This window comes from Crocuta crocuta, unplaced genomic scaffold, assembly GCF_008692635.1.
Source record: "Crocuta crocuta isolate KB4526 unplaced genomic scaffold, BGI_CrCroc_1.0 scaffold28, whole genome shotgun sequence".
Classification (NCBI taxonomy): Eukaryota; Metazoa; Chordata; class Mammalia; order Carnivora; family Hyaenidae; genus Crocuta; species Crocuta crocuta.
This window is the reverse complement of record NW_027533256.1, coordinates 8,258,111-8,268,035: the sequence shown is the minus strand read 5'-3', so window position 1 is coordinate 8,268,035 and position 9,925 is coordinate 8,258,111. Positions and strand designations below refer to the sequence as shown.

The window sequence follows — 9,925 nt, the reverse complement described above, 5'->3', positions numbered from 1 at the left end:
CTATAACCAATAGGTCTGAAAACATCTAAATATGCCACAACAGATAACAATTAAGGATGCAGGATGGACCTAATCATTGGACTACAAACTCCATAAGAGTAAGGACAATGTCTATTATATTTACCACTGTATCTCCAGCACCTACCATGTGTGTGACATATCTGTTGAATGAATGAATAAAACTTCTTAAACTTAACAGAAGTCTATGCGGGAAGGGAACAGGAAAAAATAGTTACAAACAGAGAGGGAGGGAGGCAAACCGTAAGAGACTCTTAAATACAGAGAACAAACTAAGGGTGGATGAGGGGGTGGGGGAGAGGGGAAAATAGGTGATGCGCATTGAGGAGGGCATTGTTGGGGTGAGCACTGGGTTTGTTTGTAAGCCAATTTGACAATAAATTATATTTTAAAAACTTCTTATAATGTTAAACATAAAAAGATTATAAAAATATTTTTATGTATAAATACGCATAGGCTTACAGTATGATATCCACCACATTTTTAAAAAAAAAAACTAACACGGGGCGCCTGGGTGGCTTAGTCGGTTAAGCGTCCGACTTTCGCTTAGGTCATGATCTCGCGGTTTGTGGGTTCGAGCCCCGCGTCGGGCTCTGTGCTGACTGCCAGCTCAGAGCCTGGAGCCTGTTTCAGAGTCTGTGTCTCCCTCTCTCTCTGACCCTCCCCTGCTCACGCTGTCTCTCTCTCTCTCTCCTAGAAATAAATAAAAAAAAAATTTTTTTAATAAAAATAAAAAAAAATAAAAAAACTAACACACTGTACATGAAAACTGAAGAAATGACTCCCCGAAATGTAAGCAATGAGTACCTTTAGGTGGCATCATGTGATCTCCTTTTTCATTTTGTTGTATATTTTGCACATTCTCAGGAATTTATATGATTCACTCTTTTATAATGGGAAAAAATAAGCCAATGTCATTTCTGGGAAAAGGAAGTGCTAGAGTGAGGCAGGATCTATGTTCCCACCACCAGGGTTCAATAATCTTTTGCGCCCTCTAAGGGTCCCCTGGTGGTCTTCATGAGTATGAGTCTCCAATTCCAGCCCTGATGCTCCTCTGAAGAAAGGCTTCCCCCACTACAATCAGGGCCATGGCCATTAGCAGGGACAGAGAGAGGTCCTGGAGAGAGGTCCTTCCAGGACCTAAAGAGAGATATCATTCGGAAGTACCAGCTTTCACTCACACGTCTTCTAAATCCTTAATCAGCTGTCAAAAATGACATATAGCAACATGGAGAACGATACAGTTTGGAGGGAAACAAAGCAGAACACAGAGGGGCACAGTCACTGAGAATGCAACTGCACAAACTGTTCATTTGGCAAATATTTATTTGAGGAATGAACAGGTCTCACAAGAAATATGTCCACGTGCAGACAGAGAAGAGACAAATAATTACAATGGAATAACCCGCCTTTTCAGCAATACCATTTTAAAGCCTTATTTCCAGAACTAGGATTCCTAGAGCTCTATTCAATATCCCAGAGTGGGTGTCCATAGGTGCTCACCACATGGTTCCAGGCTCCAGGCACTCTGCTTCCTAGAGCAGAGCTTCTCCAACTTGAACATGCACACCATTAACATAGGGGTTTTGATCAAATGCAGATTCTGATTCAGTAGGTCTTGGGTGAGAATAGGGACTCCACATACCTAACAGGTTCCAAGTGATGCTGAAGCTGTTGGTCTTCTGAGCATACTTTGAGCAGCAAGGTCCCAGGGTACTAGAGAACCAGATTAACTCCAAGGGTCATTAGGAACTGGGAGCAGGAGACAGCCATCCAGGTAAGTTGTGTCAACCCAAGCAATGTGACCAGAGCACAGAAGATGCTCAACAAAGCTTTCACCCACTACCCCAATTCCTAATGCCAAGCACCTTTGCCAGACGCCCAGCCCAGTCCCCCCGTCCTCAAGCATGTGAACACCCTAAAGCATCCTTGTCCCCGAGCATCTTGGCACCACTGACTTGAGTGATGAGGTATAAACTCCAGGCAATTGCATGCCCTCTGGGGGTCTCTGAGGCCTCCACATTCTTTGGGGAGCTTGGTCAATGACATCTTCCTGGGATGGGCCCCAGGGTCTGGGCTTTGCTGGCAGGTGGTTACCTGGAGCAGCCAGCAGCAGACGGCACCAGAGGACAAGCACAAGCTGTGCCCAATACAGTGGCTCAAAATCTATCCCAAAAGCCAGCACAAAAGCCAACAAAGGAACAGACAGAGAGATGTAACCAAAAGCTGGGAAGAAATAAACAGCTCCAGGAAGGGAGCTGGTGGCTCAAAGATCACGTGTCTTGAGTGTTGGTTGCACAAGTTCTCGGTCAGGGGCCAGGTCAGAGAGACAGTCAGACATGACTGTTCCATCTTCTGCTGCCTGGCCCCTGCCAGATGTCCTGACAACAGCGGGCCTAGCAGCCTCCCAGTGAGACTCCTTGAGGGCTCTGGGCACCTGAATACCCCACCCATGGAGGCCACGGTGGGTCTAGCCACTGCCCACTCTGCCAGAAGGTAGGTGGGACTGAACAGGCAGAACCAGACCTGGGCATCCCATTAAAAGTGGCCTGGAGGCAACCTTGACCTGTCTGGTCCACACACCTGTCTAATCCATAAAGCCCTGGATCTGGCTCAGCAGCCAGAAGACTGGGGCAAGACCTCCATGGGTGAGATATTCACATTCATTGTAGCTGTTTCTCCATTTTCCCTGGTGGGCTGGGGAAAGGAGGATCCCTTACTCCTTTCAGCCAGTACCCATTAAGCCAAACTCAAGAAACCCTGCCCCTGCCCCTACTGAAGGCCTGGGGAGGCTTTGGAACAACGGTGTACATCACCTAGAGCAAGTCAGCTTAGTGGTCAGAGTGCGGAATGGAGGCTGGAGTCACAACCTTGAGTGCCGTCAGCCTCGTCAGTAGGTCAGCACGGGGGAGGGTCACAGAGTCCCTGACCTGCTGCCTTGTCAGGAGAGGCCCTAAAGGCTAGGAAGGTAAGGTAAGAGAGTGTGGCAGCAGCAACCTGAGCCCTTCCCATGCTGGACCATGGCACTGGGCACCTATGCTCAGCCGAGCACTCAGCAAGGGCATGTTGATCATCAGCCTGCCATGGCAAACCTTGCTGGAGCCCTCTCCCTGCACAGGTCCCGTCCTAGGCATGGAGGACAAGCTCTATGACAATGCAGATGTCCCCCTCAAAGTGCATATCAAGGGGAGATACTTGCAGGCTTATTTCCACATGAAGTGGCAGAGGCAGTGAAAGAGGAAGATGGAGCAGGATGTGAATACTGGGACTTCTGTTGCTCGGGGCTGACTTTCCCCCTGCAGAGGAACTTGAGGACCCAAGGTTACCAGGATCCATTCTCTGCAACTGGACGTGATAACTTACCTTCATAGACCTCTCTATCACTTGCAAAGCCTGTCCACAAACATCACCTCTCCAAGAACTGAAGGGCTGACCAAGGTCCAGAGATTTGACCCCCTCTACTCCTTCCCTGAGTCCACAGTGACCTCCCAGTCTCCCTGGTGGAGGTGAAACCCTTGGGCTCCCAGGCTGAGCATCTGCAGCAAGCAGACCATCTCTGGCACTGGCATCTGCTCAGGCTGCAAGGCATACCGTGACCTGCAGAATCCATGCTCAGAATTCCCCCAGGAACAAGTGGCTGAACCATCTGAAAGTCAGTCTTCACAATGCAAATGGCTGCAAAAATGGGTTCTTGCCAGCCCCTCTGGGCTCCAGAAAGCCAGTAAGGATGGCGTCCACCAGAATGCCGGTAATGATGCCAGGAAAGATGCAATTGGCCCACTTGGCTAAGTGAAGGAGCTTGGCAATGACCATGGCAGAGAGAAGTCCTAAACCTGGCTAAATGGGGTTGGACCTGCCACTGAGCCTCAGAGACCCTTTTGAGACTTCCGTGTGCACTGTGGACAGGGGCAGATGCTCAGACTCTTCCACAGGCGCACTCTGCTGACATGACAGCACCAGGGCCTTGACCTCCTTCTTGAAGTTGGTGTTGAGAAAGCCATAAATGAAAGGGTTGACACAGGTAGAGGCCATGGCAAGCAGATGGCACACCAAGAAGATGAGGTTGCCATAACAGATGGGGATGGCCTCATGGTACCAGTCCTCTAGGCTGTTGAACACATGCAGGGGCAGCCAGAGCACAGCAAAGGCAACCACCATCGCCACGAGGATCCCGTTGATCCGCTTCATCTGCCAAGCCCGAGAGCTGTAGGTGCCCTTGCGGAACACCCGCTTCCGCTTCCGCAGGTGCCGGTAGATACGGACGTAGCAGACCAAGATGAAGGCCAGGGGCATGCAGTACTGGAAGAGCAGCAGGGAGGTGGTGTAGACAATGCGGTGGTGGGATAGTGGCCAGGACTCTGTACAGACCACTTTATCTGCCAGAAACTCCACAGCCTTGGAGTGGTTCTTGTGAAAGACATTCTCTAGGACACTGTTGACCAAGAAGGGCAGGGAGAGGAGGCAGGCAATAAGCCAGATGACCACAATCCCCAGGTAGGCCTGGGAGACACTGGGCTTCCAACCTGTTGGGTTAATGATGAGCTGATGCCTCTCCAGGGCCACAAGGACAAGCGAAAGGATGGAGACTGTCACCGACATACACTGGATGAAAGCTGACATCTTGCAAAGGGCCTCCCCAAAGACCCAGTAGTCCATAATAGTGTATATGGCCGTGAGTGGCTGGCAGATGAGGCACATGAGGAAGTCAGAGAAAGCCAGGTTGGCGATGAGCAGGTTGGTCACATTGGTCTTCTCCTTCTGCCGAACAGTCACACATATCAGGCAGAGGTTGCCCAGGACCCCCACAACAGTCTCGATGCTGTAGGAGGCGACAATAAAGACAATGGGGTCTACAGAATCCTGGCAGTGGTCAGAGAAGTTGTACGGAATGCCCCTGGACCTGTTTCTGTTTTGACCCTGTGGGGATCCTGGGAGCAGCAAGGCCAGGAAGTGAGAGACATTCATGGTGCAGGTGAGAAGTGCCTACAAAGCAAACAGACAAACGGTACTCAGTGATCATGCCTCCTGTACAGACTCCAGGGAGAAGTGGAGGCCAGGTAGAGAGGGTCTTAGCTTCTCCCATCCCAAGGCTGCTGGGACCTAGAGGACCTGAGACTCAGAGATGTAAAGCAACTTGCCCACAGTCACATAGCTAATCAGTAACAGGGCTCAGATACGAAGCCGGGTCTGATGCCAGAACTTGTTATACAAACTCCTTCTGACCTCAGGCTTCCAGGCTATTTTAATGATAGAGAAACTATTTTCATAAGCAGAGTTCAAATACAGAACTGCTTAAGGAGCATGGCTAGAAATCCTCTTCTCACATCTTACATATAGAGACAGCAGTAAATGCCACTGTGCACTCAGGTCCTTCCACGGCACCCCATGTCCTTGAGAATAGAACCAAACCTCGGAGCTCAAAACACAGTACACCCTTCTGGTCTCAGCCCCTACCTGCTCTGTCAGCCCTGTTTCTCAGGGGACACATGGCAGAGTTGAAGACTTGCAGGTATGAAAATACTGGGTCATTGGCCCACTGGCTCTCTCCCCACGCCCATCATGCTGCACACGTGTAGGATCAAGGTTATGGATGCCACTGACCCACCCAGGCTTAAGTCACCCAAAACAGCTTGCAGTTCCCAAACACAGCAGCCTGGTCTGCATCTCCATGCCCTGGCACAGCCCATCTCTTTTCCCCTGGTGCCTCCTCCTTGACCCTCTGTCAAGACCAAATTGGAATGTGGACTCCAGAGTCTCCAGGTGGTAACGCCAGTGACAGATATTCAGACAAGGAAAGCCACCAGATCATTGCACACACCGCTGTGATACACCTTCCCTGTAGGATCTCTAGGTGTCAGTAAGCTCTCGGGAGTCCCCAGCCCTCAGGAAGCATGAGACCCATTCCAGGGGCATGTCCAAAGTGCAGACTCCAGAGCCCTTCACCAGGACAGGCAGTTAAGAGAGTCTAGGATGGAGCCCAGACGTCTATACTTTAACAAACAGCCCGTGTGATCCTGTGCACATGGTCCTTGAACCCCATTTTGATAAATACTATTCAAAGAGGAAGACCGTATTTCATATATTCTTTAAGTCCTACATAATGGCCATGTCCATTTGTGAACATATATATGTTCTTCATCATCAAGTGCTAATTTAAAGGCTGTTTTTATAGAGTATGGCCAAAATCAACCAGGGAGCAGTAAAATCTATTTGTCAACTATCACAAACATCCCTCACCGTGCATTTAATTTGGCTTATAAAGATGAGGTACATTTGGCCAGTTATAAGATCAAGTTGTAAATTCAACTAACAGTTTACAGTCTCATTATTTTGGCTGCTGAGTCTCACAGGCAGGAGTACAATTCTGGCACCACAGTTTTCTGGCAGAAAGGGCTATTTGGAACAGAACCTGACAAAATGAAACATAGCAAGGCCAGATGCAAGGCCCAGTATTCAACTCCAAGAGCAGCCAAAGCTGTGTAAAACCGTAGTGGATGCACTGTGTTCAGAAGCAGCAAATGCGACAGAAACTCGAGGCTCTGGGTGACTATCAGCCAAGGCTGAGTCAATGGTGAGGAGCAATACTAGCGGCTCCAAACTGGCCAAGGGCAGCATGATCACAGCAGAATTCATGGAAACTCCAGAAAATTGTCACTTCATCATTCACTCATTCACTCAATAAACAGTAGGAATGGGATGCCTGTGAGCAGGGAGATCAGAGGGGAAGCCGGAAGATGAGAAAGTTACATTGATCCATGGCCCCAAAGTTGAAAGGGAGTCAACCACCCAATGGGCAAGATAGAGGAGAGAACTCAATGTGCAGGGGACAGCATGGGCAAAGATGGTGGGGGGCGGGGGGCAGGAAAGAGCAGAGCCTCCTCAGAATAGCGGGCAGTTCAGAACAACTGGATCCCCGAGCTGGTGGACGGCATTGGTAAGCAATGAGGCCAGAGAGGCAGGCCAGAGCAGGAACGCGGGAGAGCCACCACAAGCTGACCAGCAAGGCCGAGTCCATTCCAGAAAGATCACTTGGATGTAGTGAATAGACTGAGGACAAGGGCCAGAGCAGGAGGAAAGGGAAGGCCCAAGAAGATGGCACTGGGGGTCCGCCAGGCTTGTAGACCCCTTCTTAGAGAACCCATAAAGAGTTAACACAGGGGCGACTGGGTGGCTCAGTCGGCTAAGCATCTGACTTCGGCTCAGGTCATGATCACACGGTTCGTGGGTTCGAGCCCCGCATCAGGCTCTGTGTTGACAACTAGCTCAGAGCCTGGAGCCTGCTTCTGATTCTGTGTCTCCCTCTCTCTCTACCCTCCCCTGCTCATGCTGCCTCTCTCTCTCTCTCTCTCTCTCTCTCAGAAATAAATACAACATTTAAAAAAATGAGCTAACACAAGGGACGGTCACAAGTGGTCCAGGACACCCCACACCAGTCCCTGCCGACTAGACCACATGGATGCCTGAACCCAAACCAGTCCTTCCCAGCAGCCTGTGGGACCCGGTGGAGGAAGGAAGTGCAGGAACTGGGAGAAAAGCAAAGCAGGAAAGTGTCAAGGGGTGGGGGTGGGGGACACCCAGAAAGGAGAAAATTTGCCAGCAAGCCCTTGCATGTTTCTGCAGAGGCTGGGAGTGGCCCACCCGGAGGGCACTCCATGACCTCCACCCCAGAAAAGCCCTCTGCACACGACTGATGATTTCCAGAAGCCCACTGCGGGGCCCAAGAGCCCCGGGTCAGCAGGAACACTGGGTTCCTTCTATAGAGCCTGCTGAGAGGCGGGGGGCTTCCAGAACAGAGGCTGCCTTGGGGCAGGTGCTCCTGAGCGGAATCGAGTAGGGAAAGAGACTGGACTTAGACACCGCCAGGGCCTGGTGCAAAGCTACCATGATCCAGCCACAACTCCACCAATTGGGACTTCGGGATTCAGGGTTAGGAATGGTCAGAGTGACACCAGTGGCTGCAGGCAGCGGGTCACCTTGCTGTTTGGAGCAGGGTTCACCCAAGAGCAGGCCGAAGGCCTGTCTCTCCAGTTGTCTGAGGGTCCCTGGGATCAAGAACATGTCCTTTGTTGCACAGATAGAGCCACCACAGGCATCTGGGAAGACAGCAGGGAAACCTATCAGGAACCTAGGTAGGCCAGCAGCCCGGGTGCTTGTCCTGGGTTCAAATTCCAGCGCTGCCGCCTATCTGCAGAATGGCCTTGGGAGAGTCACTGAGCCTTTCTGAGCCTCAGCTTCCTCAGTCGTATGAGGCGGGGGGGTGGGGGTGGGGGTAACACTTATAGGACGGCCTGGTTCCCCGAGGTCAGGGAATGAAACAGGGAAGAGGGGCGTCCGAAAGATAGGACCCTGGAGATCCCCCTCCCTTAGACTCTTCCAGTTCAGTCTCCATCTCATCCCTTGGATAAAGAACAGAGTTCGAAGGACCAGATCCTGGTCAGGAGCTCTCTCTGCCACCTCCTGGGAAGCCGAGCTGCCTGTCTTGCAACAAGACCAGCCTGGCATGTAGCAGGTGCTCATCGAACGTCAGTTTCCTTCTCTTCCCACACATACCACCAACCCCACCGGAGGGGACCCTGCTCCCTTCCCCCAGGAGGAACTGTCCACAGCAGTCCTACGAACCCCGGCGCAGGCCCCTGAGTGCACCTGGCCCCAGCTCTGACCCAGGGCCTCGTTAGGAAGTCCTGCGGGCGGGCACAGGGCTGGGACGAATCCCCTACTCCAATCCTCTGCCCAGTGCCCGGCCTCCAAAGGGCACCAGCCCTGCTGCAGCGCCCTCCCGCTCCGAGCCCTGCCCCACAGCTGAGCACCCATCTCTACCCAGGGCTGGAAAGGGCCACACTCCCGCCGCCGTGTGCATTTCAGAGCCAAAGACCACCCGATCCACAGGCCAGTGACTAGCCTGAGAAACACTCACGACAGGCCTCGCGCAGCCCCTCACCCGCACTGCCCTGCTTATAGATGAGGCCCCCAGGATGCTGAGGGACAAGTTTGGTCCCCCGGCATCCTGGAAAATGCCCAAACAGCCCCAGAGGCTGCACTCAAGGAGGGGCAGGATCTGAGCCTGGTGGAGCCAGAGTAGCAGGGAGGGGACTGGGAAGGGCAGGCAGGAGAGGGCATGCAGGTGCCCAGGCTTGGAGGAGAGAGCCCAAGGAGGGAGGGGGCTCGCCTCACTCTGGAGAGCACAGGCTTTCCTGAAATCAGAGGGCAGAAGGGACATCAGCTTTCACTGAGCTTTGGGTGCCTGACACTCCACTGAGCATTAATCCACACCACAGCCCTGGGAAGAAGGCATTCCTAGCCTGAACCATGTGAAATTGTCGGTATCCAACCATGGTTGCCTTGCAAACATGGCAGACTCATGCAGTTCAATCTAATATCTGCTCCATTTTCAAGAGGAGGACACTGAGACCCAGTTAGAGGAAGGGTCCCACCTGAGGTCCCACAGCCAGTAAGTGGCAGAGCTGGGAACCCAGTCAGTCTGACTCTGAAATCCCCGGCACCGGGCCCTGCCAGACAGATTTTGAAAAGAAGGGAAGGGAAGTGGAGCGTTAGGCTGAAGCAGGACACAAGCTCATGTGTGGCAATGGAGGGGCGCAGGCTGGGTGGGGGATGCATATCCAATGCCTCCAGCAGTGCAATGACCCTCGGGGTGAACACATCCACTCCCCAGGGTTTCTGAGCAGCAGCACAGTGACCCCTTCAGACCCTTCTGGGAGACCAGCCTCCCCCCACAAGGGATCTCATATGAAGACTGTCCCTCGCTTCTCGCTGCACACCTCAGAGACGCCCAGTGAGGACCAGATCTTGTGTCCTTCAGGTAGATGGACAGGGGGGTGGCCAGCCTGGGAGGGGGAGGGGATTATTGTGCAATGGCAGTAAAATGATGCCTCCAGTTGTATTTCTCAGG

The 9,925-nt window shown here is 52.2% G+C and overlaps 1 protein-coding gene across 1 annotated transcript; it reads right to left on the bottom strand.

The window, feature by feature from the left end:
• Positions 1–3,855: 3,855 nt before the first annotated feature.
• NPY4R2 (neuropeptide Y receptor Y4-2) lies at positions 3,856–4,983 on the bottom strand. Its single transcript, XM_077746503.1, has one exon. It carries the CDS (start codon positions 4,981–4,983, stop codon positions 3,856–3,858), a length of 1,128 nt encoding a protein of 375 aa, XP_077602629.1.
• Between the last annotated feature and the right edge of the window lie 4,942 nt (positions 4,984–9,925).